The 18,661-nt window shown below is 46.2% G+C and overlaps 1 protein-coding gene across 2 annotated transcripts in view; it reads left to right on the top strand.

Moving 5' to 3' along the window:
* The window catches only part of LOC147639065 (protein DEHYDRATION-INDUCED 19 homolog 4-like), a 40,985-nt gene extending 24,827 nt beyond the window's left edge, over positions 1 to 16,158 (top strand). Inside the window, exon 5 of one of the 2 annotated variants that reach the window (XM_086786982.1) lies at positions 15,832 to 16,158. In XM_086786982.1, the coding sequence (XP_086643108.1) occupies positions 15,832 to 15,967 (136 nt within the window). In that variant the 3' untranslated portion in view covers positions 15,968 to 16,158. The remainder of the gene's footprint in view (positions 1 to 15,831) is intronic. The other variant, XM_086786990.1, reaches the window with a different exon arrangement.
* The last annotated feature ends 2,503 nt before the right edge of the window (positions 16,159 to 18,661 follow it).

Genomic DNA, 18,661 nt, shown 5'->3' with positions numbered 1-18,661 from the left:
AAGCCGTATGGCTCGACGAGGAGTTCTTCCAGGAGTACTCCCAGTTATTGGCGGACTACTTGGAAGCCATGAACCTGCCGCCAAGCTAATCAGGAGGGAATATCACATGCACTCTACACTCAGTGCATGGTGACAAGATGGCTCATCATCAGAAGTGCAACAATTGTATAGTTTTAGAACCCAATAGGATGATAATTGTCGTACGCCGTGACCCCATTGTACATCCTCAGTCCAGGATAAGTCAGGCACGAGCTACGTAGGTCATTCCTCAGCCCTAGCGGGTCAGTCAGTCAGTCAAGTCCCTTAACCCATTTAGAGAGAATCATTCATGCATGTAGAGTCAGTAGAAGCCTTAGGGTTTGCATCAGAAAGCACTCTGCATCCTGCATAATATGCATTCATATGCCTGTGCATCATTTAGAACATCCCAGAAGCCTTAGGGAATTTACTAGGATTTATCTGGTATTTTTTCCATATTTTATAGTATTTATTTAGCATTATTTGCATTATTTGTCATTTATAAATATAAACTTTATTAAATTACCAGCCAATTTGACCAACCTCCAGTTAGTATAAATAGGCTTGCATAGGGCTTAGTTTCTCATTCAATCTTCATTGTGCTAAGAGCTCTCCTCCTCAGCCCCAGGAGTATCCTTGCCTTCAGCCCTAGACTAATCCAGCCCTTGGAGCTTATAAGGTTGCTTCTCCAGTCCCTTGAGAACCCCTTGCTTCAGTCAGCCCTAGGCGCCTGCCATCAGCGTCAAATCAGCCTGCATTCAACATCACTTCAGGCCTTGATTCAGCATACAGACCAGCCCCAGTTCAACGCGAGGTTTCAGCCAGCAGATCTGTGTTTTCTGTCCAGCCGTACAGCAGCATACCTGCGTTTCTGTCCAGCAGCATCAGTACCCCTGCGTTTCTGTCCAGCAGCATCAGTACACCTCCGTTTCAGTCCAGCAGCTTCCCGACAGGTCTGCGTTTCTGTCCACAACAGTTTCCAACCCTGAATCAACAGTTTGCATCAGTTTCCAGCCCTGAATCAACAGTTTGCATTAGTATCCAGCCTTCTGTGCATCATCCATACATGAAGCAGTCATCTGGTGAAGGTAACATAGCATTTATAAGCATTTACAGCATTCTAACATAGCGTAGAACAGTCCACCATCTTCTTTTCTCAGCCTCAGGTGTGCAGCCCTTCCTCATGCCCTTGGGAAGAGTGCATAGGCTCGAGATCAGGTCATCGAGGTGTTTCTACAACCGTGTACAGATCAACCAATCTGCGATCCTCCGAGATCTTGCGTTTGGCTTATCTACAGTCCACAGTCATTCTCTCTAAAGAAATAAAGCAAATACTATCTCGTTATCAGGATAGGGGGCCCTTTAGGATCTTCCAATACAAAGACTTCCGCTGCATATCACAAGTTGCATGAACGGGGATTGTCCATACCAATGCTCCATTGCATAGCATCTTTATGTGCTTGCATGCAATTGAAATTGCATGCTGTTTTCATGCTTGCTTGACCAATGTGTAGTTCTGGGTAAGGGGACGCCCACCCGCAAACCGTGCGTGTAAAACTATCTGCTGACATGGTTATGTGGTATGTGACAGGTGGTAAGTATTGGTCATAAACCTAGCCTTAGGAGTTAGCACTAATTTATAAGTGAGCGTGTACACACTTCATTAAGTTTTGGACGGCCAAAACTCGCTTATAAATTATGACCAGCCCCGTGTTCACACACATTGATGTCCCAAGGTGGACAAAAACCAATGTCCACCGCCCAGACCTTATCCCCCTTGTACAAAGGGAGTAACCAGCCATGTGTCCACTCTAGCTTGCTCCACAAAGCACTTGAGTGCCACCTACACTAGACAACTCACCATCTCACTCCTCCTCTCTCTAGAGATTGGCGCCTCCTTCATGAGGGCATTTGGGCTGTATTTTCTGCACTCTCTCCTTCCCAACTCCATATCCAAGCTTGCTAAGGTGTTTCTCAAGCTTCCAAGAGTGTTTCCGAGTGCTAATCACTCTCCTACACAGTCCCAATGATTGAAATTCAGCAAAACAGCTCTCTTTATTGTTGTAATTTCTGGTCTTTTTGCTGAAAACCCTAATTTCAGCGAAAGCTTTCCCAGGGTTCCCTTTATCCTCTTGAAGACTTTTGTCGCGAAGAAATGCGACAAATCGAAGATCTCATCATTCCAAGGACTTCCATTGCGAAGACTTCCGTTGTCATCGATTTTACTTGCAATTGGTAAGCTTTTATGTTTAAATATGGAAGCAAATAGCAGGAGGGAGGAACTGGATTACAAGATCACATACCTTTTGTAGTGTTCTCTTGTCCTATGTGCTCTCTTGTAGAATGTTGCTACCATGTGTTGGTGGAACAATAGAGCGCAGATGGTAGGGAACATAGACACTTGAGAGGGTAATGTGAGTTGCAAGTCTACATCGACAATCCCTTGTTTGCAATACAATATTTATATGCATTGGTATGGAAATCTGGTGAGAAATGCCCATGACACTATGTACTTGATTCTCCCAAGATCAATATACTTTATTTGAGGGAGGAGCCGGCCGTTCTGGCTCATTGTGTCTCTTGTCAATTCAGCAAATTACTTCTTGTATTGAGCATGTGTCCATCAAATCTTAGTGTATTTAAGTCTATTGATTAGCATTGTGCTCAACCAAGTTACATGTACAATCTGACAACCCATAAAGTGAGAGCAGCTTCTTCACATACTTCTGTTGAGAAATGAAGATACAGTCATCTTTCTGCGAAACCTCTAGCCCAAGAAAATAATGTAGAAGGCCAAGATCATTCATCTCAAATGTCTCTGAAAGCTTGGACTCAACTTGTGTGACCAACCCAGTATTTGAGCCAGAAAGAATGAGGTCATCAACATACAAAACAATGACACAAATATCTCCATCAGAAAGAAGCACATAGAGATTGCTGTGAGCATATGTCCTCTCAAAGACGAGATAACAAGAAGACATCAATCTTGTGATACCAGGCATGGGGTGCTTGTTTGAGACCATAAAGAGCCTTCACAAAACCAGGAGGCTGCTCAACATAAACGTCCTCCTCTAAATCTCCATTTAGAAATGCAGATTTGACATCCTTCTGGAACACGGGCCATCTGAGTGTGCAGCCAGAGCCAAAACAATCCTGATGGTGCTATACCTGGCTGTAGGAGCAAATGTCTCATCAAAGTCTTCACCTGTCTTTTGAGCATATCCTCGAGCAACAAGGCGGGCTTTGTGCTTGTCCAAAGTACCATCTGTATGAAACTTGATTTTGAAAATCCATTTCACACCAATAACACGACGATGTGAAGGCCGTGGCACCAAAGACCAAGTGTTATTCCTCTCAATAGAGGCCATCTTGCTTCCATGGCTTGCCGCCATTGCGGTTGTGAAAGAGCCTTTTTTGGACTCTCAGGCTCATCGATCTCCTGGAGAGAACTCATGAGAGCATAATTCATTGTGTGATGAGATGTGGAAGCCCGAGATGAACAGCGAGGTCCACGGAGATGAGAAACAAAAGGCTTGTGGCCTGTAAAAGCCTCCTCCGGAGTCATCCTCTCAATGGCTTTTGTAAGAGAGCACTAATGAGATAAATTGAGGTAGCCACAGCTTCACTCTAGAAAGCAAGAGGGAGACCTACATGATGCAACAAAGCTGATGCAACAAAGCACGAGCCATCTCTTTGATGGTCCGGTTCATCCGTTCCACAACTCCATTCTACTGAGGAGTGTAAGGAACTGTAGTCTATCGGTGAATGCCCTTCAAAGCAAGGATGTTACATGCGGAAGCTCTGAGAGTCTTCTTTCAGCCCTAAACACCATCTAGAACATGCTGATGCAAAAATGCAGATAGAAGGAAGAGTAGAGAGAGAGAGAGAGAGAGAGAGAAATAGCTGGAAATTCAGTATTTCATATGGTACAAAAAGGTACACAAATCCTTGTAGCCATAGGTTGCCTTCCATGAAAAGGTAAAATACCCAAACAAGTCCTAGTTCTATGACCCAACTCAAAAGGAGTTGAATGAATGCAACGATGAGCAACTGTGCCTATTTATAGGCCTTGAAGTGACCATGTGAACTGGCTGACCAGCAGTCAGCCAGCTCCTGGACATAAATAATCATATGCTGCAGCCGATTGGATCCTCCACTTTTGTATACTGGCCGATAGCACCCATGTCCTCTATTGGTCCACTCACCTTGCCAAAATAGCAATCAATGCTCCAAATCTGTGTTTCTAGTGAGTCTTTATCATTTTGCCTCCAAGATTAGCCTTGAGATTAGCATCATGTACACGTGTGTACACATGACATCCCCCTTTGCTAAACTTGATGACGGGATTCCAATCTGCTTCTTGGATGATTGTCATCATCCCATTCTATTCTCGGAGTCTCTCTGTCATCCTTCCTACTCTGGCAACCTTTTCACTGAATACTCGGCCCGGTCTCCAAATCCACTCTAACTTTGGAGAAGATCTCTGCATCTGTTCCATCCAGTCCCCACTCCGTTCCTGCCCAGTCTATGAACACTGTCTTGGTCTTCATTCATGAGAAATGAGTCTGGCACTCTCACTCCACCCCTTGGAGGATCATCCTCCCTTGGAACCCTTGCCCGAAAGCCTTTCTTGGCTCACATGATTGCCATCCCTTTTGGGCTTTGGGAAACACTACCAACCAACCTCCTGGGAGCTCTTCCCGGCCTTGTGTTCCTTGCCTTGGGCCTCGTACTTGTGCACTTTCCTGTACCTTGGACCTGTACACCTTCATATGGACTGAATCAGTGTTTAGCCTTGCTGAGCGTGAGGCTCTGATACCAATGTTACATGCGGAAGCTCTAAGAGTCTTCTTTCAGTCCTAAACACCATCTAGAACATGTTGATGCAAAAACGCAGATCGAAGGGAGAGTAGAGAGAGAGAGATAGCTGGAAATTCAGTATTTCATATGGTACAAAAAGGTACATAAATCCTTGCAGCCATAGGTTGCCTCCCATGAAAAGGTAAAATACCTGAACAAGTCCTAGTTCTATGACCCAACTCAAAAGGAGTTGAATGAATGAAACGATGAGCAACTATGCCTATTTATAGGCCTTGAAGTGACCATGTGAATTGGTCGACTGCTGGTCGGCCAGCTCCTGGACATAAATAATCATATGTTGCAGTCGACATAATGTCGCAGTCGACTGGATCCTCCACTTCTGTGTACTAGCCAACAGCACCCATGTCCTCCACTGGTCCACTCACATTACCAAAACAACAATCAATGCTCCAAATCTGTGTTTCTAGTGAGTCTTTATCATGTTGCCTCCAGGATTAGCCCTGAGATTATCGTACATTGCCGCCCAGCCGTTGTTGCAGGTTGCCGCCACTATGCCTACCTGACTACTGTTGGAACTGAGCGTTGATGTTCAAAGCCACCTCCAGCCAGCCAGTGTTGTGCTGTTGCTGCCGCCACCTACCAGCACCAGGGTCTAGCATCTCCACTCCCATCACTTGAGCGACCAGCACTGCTGCCCTCTAAGTTAGCGCCGCCGCCTGGCCGTGCTACTACTGCCACGAGCTGGAGTTGCTGCGCCATCTCCTGAAAAGCGATACTTGCCCGGCCCCCATCACCATAGAGCTGCATCAGATCTTTTGCCACCTGTTGTATTTGTGCACCATGACACTGACGACTGCCAATAGCCAGGAGTACTTGATCCCAAACGTACACCCCTGTGCGTCTTTTCGTGGGCTGTTTACTCTACTCTAGATTGGGCAACAGAGTTTACAGGTTGTCATCATAAGCTTCGACTTTTGCTCATATCTTTTGTGTACTTCGTCCACAAGATAGGAAGGGGTTCCTTGGACTTGGACATGGAACTTGGACATAGAGCTTGGACATGGAAGCTTGAACTTGGACATGAACATGGAACTTGGACATGGAACATAGAGCTATAACATCGAGCTTGGACATGGAAGCTTGAACTTTCTCTTATGCCACTCATGCCTTCGAGTGTGCTCGTGAGGGAGAAGCTATGGCTGAAAATGTATCAATGCATGTTGAGGGGCCAGCCATGCCTCATGCTTATAGGGCACATATATCTATGCCTTATGCATCACCTTTTGCTCCTAAAATGATACTAGTCACAAGGGTTGTCCCAATGGACAAACATGGGAGAAAACATGTTGAGATGCAGCCACATGCATCAAAGTCTCATGACTTCAAAGCCAGAGACAAATATGAGAAGTTTGACGTATATCATGGGGAATATGATGCATCAAAGGTTTGATATTGCTTTCAGTGATAAGGATTTCACTCAGAAATCCATGATCCGGCATATAAGCATGTTCATGAAAGGCATTGCTGACCATTGGTGGCGTACGTAGAAGCTCTCACCGAATCCTGTTAGATCATGGGAAGAGTTCAAGGAGAGGTTCTATGCTCGATTCTTGCCTCCCAATGCATTGAATGAGATAGTGAATATCCTTCTCGGGATGAGAGGAATAGGCTGAATGCTGATGTTGAGGACTGTTCCTTGCTCCAATGTTGAGGTCCACCCTTCGATGCCGGCTTCCCTCTATGTAGGAGGTAGGAATGATGACTTATATGCTGAATATGCTTCCTATATGTTGAATATGCTTCCTATATGCTGAATATGCTGATATGCTGGATGAACTGCTGTCCCACTGTCTTTCCCTTGTCTCTTGGGAGGGAAACGTTGAAGGGATGGCTTTGGAATTGATGCGATGGTGAAACGCAGATGCTCTCCTTGTTGCCTGGGAAGGAAACACTGAGGAGATGGATGCGTTTGCTGAATCTGATGGATTGAACTGGATGAGATATTGGATGAGATATGCGCTGATCTGAGATGCGATGATCTATGCTGAAAACGCTGATGATCTGGACTGAATGGTATGCGCCTCTATTTATATGTTTGCATGATGCTGGTCGGCCAGCCTTGCTGAATGCTCACGACTGGCAATAATGCCATAAATGCTGGTCGGCTGGTCATAAAGGCTGTCGGCTGGTGCAGATATGCTGTCGGCTGATGTAGCTAAATGCCTTACAATGCTCATGATGACTGAAGTGCTGATGTTGGTGATGAAACACCCCCATATGATGCTCATACTGATATATGCATGAGTAAATACCCTGATTAATGCTTGATGATGCCATGCCACTTGTACACCTGATGGGTGTGCACGTGACATTTCCCTCTGCTAAACTGTTGCTGGGTGGTATACCTGGCAACCTTTCGACTCCTCTGGTGATCCTTCTCCACCGAACCACTGCCCCCTTCTGACTTCTTCTGCCGGGATTGAGGTCGTCTCTGTAGGAGTGGAATCCTTTGAGCCAAAGACTTGTCTATTGTGGGAACTGAGTGGCAAATGCTGCTAAAATTGCTTGGAAATACCTGAGTCACCCCGACCTGTCTGTGGAAACCTTTCACCTACCATCTCCGTCGTTCCTGAAGCTCTGAACCTCCTGAGGCGACGTTGGAGCCAACTTCTGTCTTCTTCTGTGGAAGAGAACCCCCTGTTGTTGCTGCCAGTTGAAGCCCAAAACTTTATGTACTCCTTTGATGATGGATGTCATTCTTCCCCAAAGAATTCATGGGCAAACATATATGCCTTGCAGATGCAAGACTGATTGCTAAGATATCTGCTATGCAAGCCATGTGCAGCCCTATATGCTCTGCAAGAATGCAGATGGATGGGTTACTAATGCATACCTAAGGGAAAATCCCTAAGGGTGGCCTGCAAGATTTTGAGAACTGGGTTTAACTGTGTGGAAGCGATTAACATGATGTCTGACTGAATGACTGATGGAATGAAAATGATCTAAGGCTGGTTAACTTGTAACGCTCTGATACCAATGTGACATGTGAAGGATTTGACCATCGTAAGCACAACCTTAGGCTAACTAAATTGCACTTAATGATGCTTAAGAAATAGACAAATAGTGTCAATGCAATGCAATGCAGCTATATTAGATGAATGGGTTACAATGAGATCTAAATAGATCTATGATACTGTCCTAGATGAATATCCTTCTCGGGATGAGAGGAATAGGCTGAATGATGATGCTGAGGACTGTTCCTTGCTCCAATGCTGAGGTCCACCCTTCGATGCCGGCTTCTCTCTATGTAGGAGGTAGGAATGATGACTTATATGCTGAATATGCTGCCTATATGCTGAATATGCTGATATGCTGGATGAACTGCTGTCCCACTGTCTTTTCCTTGTCTCATGGGAAGGAAATGCTGAAGGGATGGCTTTGGAACTGATGCGATGCTGAACTGATGCTGAAACGCAGATGCTCTCCTTGTTGCTTGGGAAGGAAACACTGAGGAGATGGATGCGTTTGCTGAATCGGATGGACTGAACTGGATGAGATACTGGATGAGATATGTGCTGATCTGAGATGCGATGATCTATGCTGAAAACGCTGATGATCTGGACTGAATGGTATGCGCCTCTATTTATATGTTTGCATGATGTTGTTCGGCCAGCCTTGCTGAATGCTCACGACTGGCAATAATGCCATAAATGCTGGTCGGCTGGTCATAAAGGCTGCCGGCACCCCCATATGATGCTCATACTGATATATGCCTGAATAAATACCCTGATTAATGCTTGATGATGCCATGCCACTTGTACATCAGATGGGTGTGCACGTGACACAGCCTCCCCTAGGTGATGCAAGTCCTCGCCTTAGTACGGGCGACACTAAGGCATAGTTACCACGGAACGTCGTTCCGCCTTCCTGGAACGCCGGAACGCCGTTCCGGGCGAAGGCACGTTCCCGGAACGCCGGAACGTTCCGCCAAATTTTTTTTATTTTTTTTTATTTTTTTTGCGGAATGTTTGTTTTGCTTGCAGAAATGTATGTTCATGTCTTGGGGGAGCAAATATTAGGAAGCATATTTGGCTATCCGTATACAAAAAGTTACATTTTTTTGTGTCATATGCTGACATGTCATATGACGTGGCGTTCCGCGACGTTCCCGATCCGCTCCCGTTCCCATTCCCACTCCCGTTCTAGCATCCGACGTTCCCGGAACGTTCTCGTTCCGTGGTAACTATGCACTAAGGCTCCTGGCCTCCTGTACCTTGGTACGGAATAGAGGAAGACTACTTGGGTGGCCAAATGGGGACAACAAGTGTGTAGCAAAGGTGGCTCTGATACCAACTATGGGAATTAGGGTTTTGGGACACCGCTAAAACGCGAGACATATCTAGAGCTACGGAGGATGGAAGACGTCCATGAAGAGAGAGAGAGAGAGAGAGAGAGAGAGAGAGAGAGAGAGAGAGAGAGAGATTTTATTAACGTCTTCCAAAAGACCGAACTCGGCCTATGAGACAAATCGGTGTACCTGTATGGGGTATCCTCTGTCATCCCAACAAAATGAAAAAGTACTGAACTAAAAAGCTGAATCTGGGTGTGCAATAAGTACAATGAGTGGTGGAGGGGATGGAGCTCTACTACTAGGAGAATGCAAAGCTATATGCATGGAGTATACAATCATGATATGCAACCTAGCTAGCTCCATCCTGTACCATACTGGGGGTATAAAATGGTATACATCAATGAAGGGGTGTCCACAGCTCCCTGAAGAACATGCCTGGGTGTGCTCTGAAGCGAGCCAGTCGCTCCGCACCCTCTCTGTGAAACTGAGTTCTGATCTCTGTCATCTCTCCTTGGTATAGGCGTGGTGTCTGAAAGCCAGGTGTCCTCTGTCTCCTGCGGGCTCTGAGTGTCTCTGCTCTCTGGAGAGTAATTCCCTGCCGTGTAGGGACTGGGAGTGGGATGGATCTCTGAAAAAATGTAGTAATCTGTGTCTGTCGTCCCTCCTCTGGAGATGTTTGAGCCTGTAATGATGTCTCTCTGTGGCGCTGTATGTCTAGAATGAATCTCCCCAGTATGCGCTGGTCTGCTACCTCAAAGATCTGGCGTAGGGAATGTGGCTCTCTGAATAAAATGGGATATCTCTCTCTGATGGCTGTATATGCTCTGCATCTGCATACATAATGCTCCTCACTCTCCACCTCCTCTCTGCACAATCTGCATACCCTCTCCTCTCGGGGGATCCGTGCTGCTCTGCCAGTCTCAATCTCCAATCGGTGTGATGAAACTCTAAGCTGACCAATAGCCCTCCATGTATCTAGGCCTCTCTATATATCCATCATAAGTGATACTCATGAAGTGATCTCTGTAGTACAGCATCTTCGGTGGAAGAGGCTGTGTAGGCGATATCCATGTCTCTCGTGTATAGAGCTGCCATAGATCCTGTCTCAATACTTTGTTCCTCTCACTATGAGAGAGACGGATATGTGGTGCATCCCTGTCATACTGGAATGGTGGTAGATGATCCATGCTGTGAGAACCAATGTGTGACCTGTGCATACCATGATCCTCTGTCTCCTGCCTCAGCCAGCTGTCTAGATGCCTCAAAAGCTCTGTATGATAATTTGTCCTGTGGCATCTCTCTGAATTTGTCTAGCAGGCATATAGTCTGAAATATGGCCTCTACCATCATAGGAGGCGCAGCAAACTCTGCTCGGATAATGTCATGAGGTACTGACGGTTTGCTGCGTATCATGCGTGCCATCATGAGGGCCTGTGGTCTCTCTATCTGTGTCCACCAATGGGTAGCAAGGCTTGGCGCCCATACCGCTGCTCCATACATCAATGCCGGTGTGACTAATGTGTCAAATAGCCACCCCTTCGTCCGGGGCTCCTGAAAGTGTGCCTGGTGGCACTGTCTCTCTAGCATAGCCAATGCTGCATATCCCCGTGTCAATCTAGCTCTGGCTGCTGAACCCATGGTGAAGCGTGTGGCTGCTGCAGAGAAGGTAACCCCTAGGTACATGTATGATGTCACCACCTCCACCTGGCGTCCTGCGAGAGTGAATGTCAGCTGACTCCTGCCCTGTCTCGATGTATGAAAGACCATAACCTTGGTTTTCCCAAGGTTCACAGTAAGACCCCTCTGTGTGTAGAAATCATCGAGTGCATGTAGATGCTGTTGTAGACCACCTGGAGACTCAGAAACTAATACAATATCATCAGCATAAAGCATAATATGTACTGGGGTACCTGCTAAATCAACTCCATCTCCGCCTCCCCGTGTAATGAAGTCAGCCACTTCATTAATGTATAACCCAAATAGCGTGGGGGAAAGTGGGCATCCTTGCTTCACACCAATGGTGCTAGCAATAGTCTCCGACATACCTCCTGGACATCTGACTCGCCCAAAAACCTGCTCATATAATGCATAGATGCCCCATGTCATATCTGTTGGTATGCCAAGAGACTGCAGGCACTGAAAGAGCCTCTCTCGTGGTACTGTGTCAAATGCCTTGCGGAAATCCACAAAGCAGCAATAGAGCTTTCTCTTCCTCACTCTGGCCTGATCAATCATACATCTCAAATTGAATACATGGTCAGTGGTAGAGAAAGCTCTCCTGAAGCCTGCCTGCCCTGATGAGCGTAAACCTACTCGCTCAACATATAAGCTAAGCTCTTGCTCCAACACTGCACCATATAGTTTGGCCAGCACGTGGCCAACCATAACCGTCCTGTAGTTGCTCGGATCGAGCATATCCCCTGTTTTGTGAATCGGCACAATGGTGTGCATCGTCCACTCCACAGGCAAATCCTCTGCTAGTGCCCTGTTAAACAGGAGTGCAAGAAAAGGAGCCAAAGAATCTACTGCATATATGAGATGCTCACCTTGCAAGCCCATATGGTCGGCGGCCCGTCCATGCTGCAGGCGGCAGATAGCTTCCTGTACCATCGAGTGGGTAAAGAAGCTAGCTGTGGTAGGTCGAGGCTCCTGTGGTGGCTGAGGTATAGGTGGCTGCTGTGGGGCGTGGTATAGGCCCTCTGCATATGTGTGCCATGTCTGTGGGTCTGCAATAGGTGTCAGTGTCCGGGGCTCTCTGAAGTGCCGCCATGAGACAGGGCTATCTCTACTCATGAAGAAATGAAAGATCTCTAGCTCGTGTATCTCTGCGAAGGCCCGCCTTTTGCGGTGAGTAAGTCTCCTCATCTCTCTCCTCGACTCTTGCTCTGTGATGGCTCCCAAGGCTCTCTGTATGCGGAGCCGTGAGTATAGGGCTCTGCACTCGTCATCATACCATCTGTTCTGGGACATAGTCCCAGATCTCGCAGGCTCTCCTGAGTGGACACGATGTGGGAAGCTGTGTAATGCAGCCGTGTGCAGGAGTGATGCCAGCTGGGCTGTAATGGCATCCATAGGTGCCAGGGGATCCATGAGTAGGAGCCCATCCTCTACTCTGCCAGTGTATATGTCTGCCATGTCATGTGTGAAGTAGATGGTAGTGTGTGGCGTCGGTATGTGGGGGGCTGGTGATACTGGTGATCCGGCTAGTGAAAATGCCAAGTATGTATGATCTGCCCCAATAGGACGAGGTGGAATGGAGAATGAGGTGACAAGCTGTGCTGCCTCCAAAGACTCCATAATGTAGTCTACCACCGTGCCTCCGGTCCGTGTGTGACCCCCCATGTGGGAAGCATGTCAGCCCTCCTGATCCCGGCCACTGTAGCATCTCGTTATAAATAACGAGACAATGCTTGGCTCCCAACTCTAGTAAGTGGTCCCCATAATGTCCTCTGTCTGGTCCAGTGTCCTCTGATGCCCTACTAGCCCCTATCTCCTCTGGATCCACAGGGTGGAGGATCTCCATGTCATCATAGTCATACACCTCACACTGGCTGCTCTGTGTGTGGGCATTGAAGTCGCTTGTAAGAAATACTTCCCCTAGAGTAGAATAATGCATAATCTCCTCTGACAGACAAGTGTATGGCGAGGCTCTTGTCTCCTCCTCCTGTGGCATGTCCTCTGTAATGACATAGGAGGATCCTGATGGAGAAAAGTAACATAGAGCTATGTATATAACCCTGTCTTGTGAGAGGTGTAAGCTGATCCACATGTATCTGGCCTCTGGATCTTGTGCTACCACTCTCAGTCTCCCCTATAGCTCCCGTCTAAATAGAACTGCTACCCCCCCCCCCCCCCCCCCCCCCCCCCCCCCCGACCCTCTCGAGGTACCCTGGCGTGTGGTCCTCCTGTATGCTGACTCCCACTGGAATCCCTCTACTCGAGATAGCCCTCTCTCTGGGCTCTGATGTGTCTCTGTCAGTGGCCTGGTTTGTGTCCCATAGGACCCAAACCGCTAATCCATGGGCCGGCCATCAATGATGACCCGACCATCTTGATAGAAGGCTTCTTGCCTTCTCTCCTCGCCCATGGATTAGATGTAATCTTACACCAAGTGCATGACTCAATGAATAGCTTAGATTAGATGTAATCTTACACCAAGTACATAGGATTACAACCTTATCTTTTGACCCAAACAAATCACACACACACACACACACACGACACATGTCACACTTATCTTAGCAAGATATAAGTGCGTGTTCACACCTAAGCAGGTGTTCCCACCACCACCGTCATTCGGACTTCATCAAACTTTAGTAAGTATGATGGTAAGTGCGATCATGCTCCTGTTGCCGAATACCCAGCAATGATTGTGGTTCATTTCGACGTTTTGAGCAAGTGCAAACATGTCTTGAAAAATGCGTGACGTCCTGCTGGAGCTGTGGGTTTGACCTGTTAAGGAAGGCCCCAGCATCTGTCTTACACAATTGCAAAGTCATATTTGCACACCATGAAATTTGTCCTTGAGTCTCTCAAGGCACGGAGGTGGCATAACAAATTGGTCCACCGGTAATTGCCATAATCATCATCATTGGTATGGGTGGAAATGGGTGACGTTCCGCTTGAGCTGTGGGTTTAACCTGTTAGGGAAGGCCCTATCATCTGTCTTACACAATTGCAAGGTCATATTCGCACACCATGAAATTTGTCCTTGAGTCTCTCAAGGCAGGAAGGTGGCATAACAAATTGGTCCATTGGTAATTGCCATAATCATCATCATTGGTATGGGCACAAGACCCCGGAGGTGAGTTGTGATACTTTGCTAACACCTTATTCCTATCAGACTTTGACATGCCAGCAAAATCAAGAGTGAAGAGCAGCAGGATCCATCAGACTAGTCATCTTTTTGGGAGGAATGGGTTGAATTCGGTAATTTTGGGTGAGGTTGTGGCCAAGCAAATTGTGGTCCTCCTCTCAGTGTTCTTCCCGCTGGTGGTGGTTCATTTAGTTGTGTTGATGTGTCTCCTCCATGTGAACTTTCTCAGTCTCCAAAGCCATGCATGTTGGCCATGTTTATGGCTTGTTTTTGGTGGTACTCGTTCTGCATTTGCCGCTTGTGTCTATTGGAACTTTTTTACTTGGTATTGTATCTCTTCCATAGCACATTTGTTCTCATGTTGTAGTCAATCTTGCTCCAAAGCAAAGCGGTGTTTGGGACGTTTGTTCTTCTAGATAGGTTACCTAATAATGGGGGTAAGTTGGGTTTGCAGGAATGTTAAGAAGGGTTGCAGCATCTGGCTCATCATGGCCTGAACCTGGCCACAGGTACTCTCTCATCAAGTGGGTGCTGGTGGGAGTGTCTCTGAAGGTGAAGGGGCTTCCACTGGTATGGCATTCACAATTGGCTCCTTTTACTGATTTATAGTTGGAGGTTCGACGGACTTTCCAAAGTGCAAAGAAACCATTCACTAGAGAAATAGTGGGTGGCTCCTTGTCATTGCCCGGAGCTTAGTAAATCATCAACCAAAAGAGGTTTTTTTTGGGGCTTTGCACATAGCTTCTCAAGTCAAAGCTGTGATATCAATGTAACATGCGGAAGTTTGTAGATCTCTCTTGACAGTTTTGCAGATTGGTGCATGCAAGAGAGAGATAAGGAGGATAGAGAGAGGAAAGTGCACAATACCTGGGATAGGCCCTAATACCCTCTGAAGGGTCTCCACGACAAGTCGAGTATTTGCTTAATTGCTGCAACGTGAGAGGAGAGTAGAGATTCGGGGCTGAATCACTGTCCAATAATGGTGACTGAATTGATCTGCATTTTATGTGAGCACACTCTCTCTCCCGGCTCCAATGTGGAGTTGTGCGATGGCACCCTAATTTGATCCGTTGAGATCCTAAGTACATGTGGGGTCTCCATTATCTTTGCATCTTAAACCCATTGCTTAAGGAACTGATCTCAGCATAGGCTGGTAGCGTTTCTTGTTGTATCCCTAATAATTCTATGCAGTTCCTGGCTCTTTAGCAACCATAGGAGTTGTTATCGTGTTTCCAAAGCTGCGGACCCCTTAATGTAAATGACCAGCTGAAGGAGGCATCCATATTTACTAATGTCTGTGAAAGGCCAAAATGACCTAGACAGCAACAATATTGTGCTCATTGCCAGCGCCATGGGATCCATGACACAACACATTGTTGGTACCACGGAAACCCAGCCGGGTTGACTTCGGCGCCACGACAGATGCTCCCTGCACTGAGGAAACCATTGGCCTTGCCAGCCCCACTGGGCCACTAGTCACTCCTGAGCAGTCACAAGCTCTTGTGCCTATATTTTGTGTTGGATCTCCTCAAATGCTATGTTGCAGATTAGACAGAAGTATCTACCATCGGTAGCATAACTTGAAGACCGTGAAGCCAAATATGTAGCCTAGGACAGAAAAAAAAAGTTCCTACTAATCAGCTAGTAAAGCTACGATGCCAGGCATCAGATACATTCACCTCAAAAGGGATCTAGTTTTGTTTTGGGTTTTGGTTTGAGGGCTCTACTCCACATGCGCACACCCACCCACAGAGAGAGAGAGAGAGAGAGAGAGAGACAGAGAGAGAGAGAGAGAGAGAGAGAGCTTCTCTATGTTTTTTTTCAGTTTGGAGGTGCCTTTATCAGCAGAAGAGCGTGAGCAGAAGCTGAAACATGCGACGATGCGGGCAAACTTTGTTCAGCAGTTGGTGCTCTCTACTATTATGGGGGACAATCGAGAAGAGTGTAGGATGGGCCTGTAAGAAATTGCAAAAAAGAAGAAGCAATTTCTTGCACGGTTCTTGTCTTTTTGCTTTTGTGCTATGATGACAAAATGGCGAGAACATGCTTTTCTCCAAGAGAATGTAAATTTGAGCTCCAAATGTCAAAAATGCTCAGGAATTAAACTTGATTGAGGCCATACCTTTGATGAACTGAAGGCCGACCTCCCCCGTTCCCCCGAAAACAACCCACAAGAAAAATCAAAATCAAAAACGGAAAAAGAAAATAAGATCTGTTTATATGTACTTGGATGCTGCCTCTTTAGAAGCATTTCAGAATGCATTAGTTTGTAGTATGCCTCAGTATCACTAAGTAGTCTCATAGTAATAAGTACTGGATTTTAGAGTTGATACTCATTTATGTACAAGTGATGATACTTTCTTGAGGTGCAGGAATTTCTATGCATGTGATTGAACTCTTAAACAATTCAATGTCACATGCTCTTAAGGCTCATATTTTTGAAATAATTGAAAGTTACATGCTACAACACAAGGCCCACTACCTCTCATTTAGCTGCTTCATAAAAAATGTAGTTATTGAACCGTGCCAGCTGGCCATCTGAGCTAGCTCTATCCAGATGCTTATCTGTACCTGGCAAGAAGGCATGTACCAAGCGTCCATGGTTGGGCAGTCCAGCCACTTGCCTCCATGCTTCCTACCTGCATGGGAGGAGAACCAAACAGCCATGCCTCTTGTTCTTAGTGGTCTACTTGGCTGTCTTGGTTACCTATACTAGGCCTTCAAGTTTTCTGGAGTATGAAGTAGTTTGGTCCATGTGTGCTTGAACTAGTAGCAGCTTTGAGAATGTTGGTGGAACAACATTTGGTGAACTTAGTTCGATGGATAGAAACATAAGGTACGGGAAGTATACAGCAAGAAAGCATGTTAGGGACAAATTGGGAAAATTGGATTGGGGATTTTAGTCAAAGTAGGAAAAAATGGGCAAATAGAGGAAAATTGGGAGAGGTGGGGGCAATTGGAAATAATTTGGGAGGGCAACTATGCAAATTAGGGAACGCTGGGTAAATTGAGAGATATTAGGGGGAAGTGGGGCACTTGGGAAAAATTGTGTAAATAGGAGAAATTTAGAAAAATTTTAGTAATTTAGATGAAACTAAAAAATTGTGCATTTTGGGGAGAGAGAGAGAGAGAGAGAGAGAGAGAGAGAGAGAGAGAGTCTACTAAAGACCCAATGGGCCTATGAGACCAAAGTGGTACAATAATGTTCATGGCATATCTCATCATGGAATGGAAAATAAAACAGAATGAGAACATAAATATAGCTATCTGACTGGGGTGATACAAAAGTGTCCATGGAAACTCGTCATGGAAAACTAAGAACATAAAAACATGGGAGCAACATCAGCTCCAGATCCAAGACATGCTCCATCGCCATCGAGCTACCTTTCCACGTGACGTAGCTGAGGGAGACCTCTCGGTCGTACTCGTCAACCCCATGCTTGGCATGCTTGACATTTTGGGTTAGAGAGATTTCTCTCTCTCTCTCTCTCTCTCTCTAACCCAAAAAAGATTCATTTTGGAGAGTTTAATGTCTCTCATAGAGAGAGAGTAGACAATCAATGGGGGAGAGAGAGAGAGTGTTCTCTCTCTCTCTCTCTCTCTCTCTCTCTCTCTCTCTCTCTCTCTCAGAGAAAGAGAGAGTAGACAATTAATTGTGTACTCTCACATTGAATTGATACAGTGATACCTCTCCTCTTATATGTCGACGACATGGTGTTGATTTCAAATTCGGTGGTTGGATTGTAACACTATCTAGAGGCTTTGTAGGCCTCTTTTGTGAGCAACGTGATCTCACGGTGAATCTGAGCAAGACCAAGGTTATGGTTTTTCACACATCCAGGCCCACAGTGAAAGCTATGAGGAGTGCCATGAGTTTTGTTTATGGGGGTGACACAGTGGAGATTGTGGATTCATATGTTTATCTTGAAGTCACTTTCATGAGACCCATTTTCAACATGAAACGAGTTGCCTCGGCTTGCCTCATGAGGGGATATGTAGCCCTAGCCCACCCATAGAGAATGTTTTCAGGCCCATTTCGAGGAGCCCAATACGAGAGGGTGGCTCTTTGACACTCTGGTGGAAGCTATGTATGGAGTAGCATTTTGGGGGCCAGATCTTGGGCAGATGGAGTGGAGTAAGGTAGAGAGGTTGCAGGTCATGATGTACTCGAGGATGATCAAAAGCAAACCATTAGTACCAAACCAGGTTGTCATAGCAGAGTTTGGAGCTTTCCGCTTGGTAGTAGAGGCTCTCTTCCAGACAGTCACATATATATACAAGTCTACACCCTGAGCCATGATAGACTCCCACGTTTAGCACTTGAGTCATTATGGAGACTCGCAATAGATGGTCAGCTCACTTTATGGTATGCTAGGGTGTCAAGATGGTTCCAGATACATGGTCCCCAGATTGACCGCCTTCCACCCTTCAACTATAGCTTTGATGCCCCCCTCTTGCCTCTCACACGTCAAGAGATTAACTGCCTCATACAAGTTGACCTCTCATGAGTGGAGACCCATATCACATGACAGGCACCCAAGCATCTTGGACGAAGATGCAACTCTATAGAGAGGTTTTCCTATGGCTCACAACTGATGGCTTCATTCAGAAGCCTGGGTACCTATTCCGACATGTCACATGCCATGAGGATAGCT

Source organism: Cibotium barometz, chromosome 4 (genome assembly GCF_041138505.1).
Source record: "Cibotium barometz isolate CiBa-2024 chromosome 4, ASM4113850v1, whole genome shotgun sequence".
NCBI lineage: Eukaryota > Viridiplantae > Streptophyta > Polypodiopsida > Cyatheales > Cibotiaceae > Cibotium > Cibotium barometz.
This window is presented reverse-complemented; position numbering and strand designations above follow the sequence as displayed.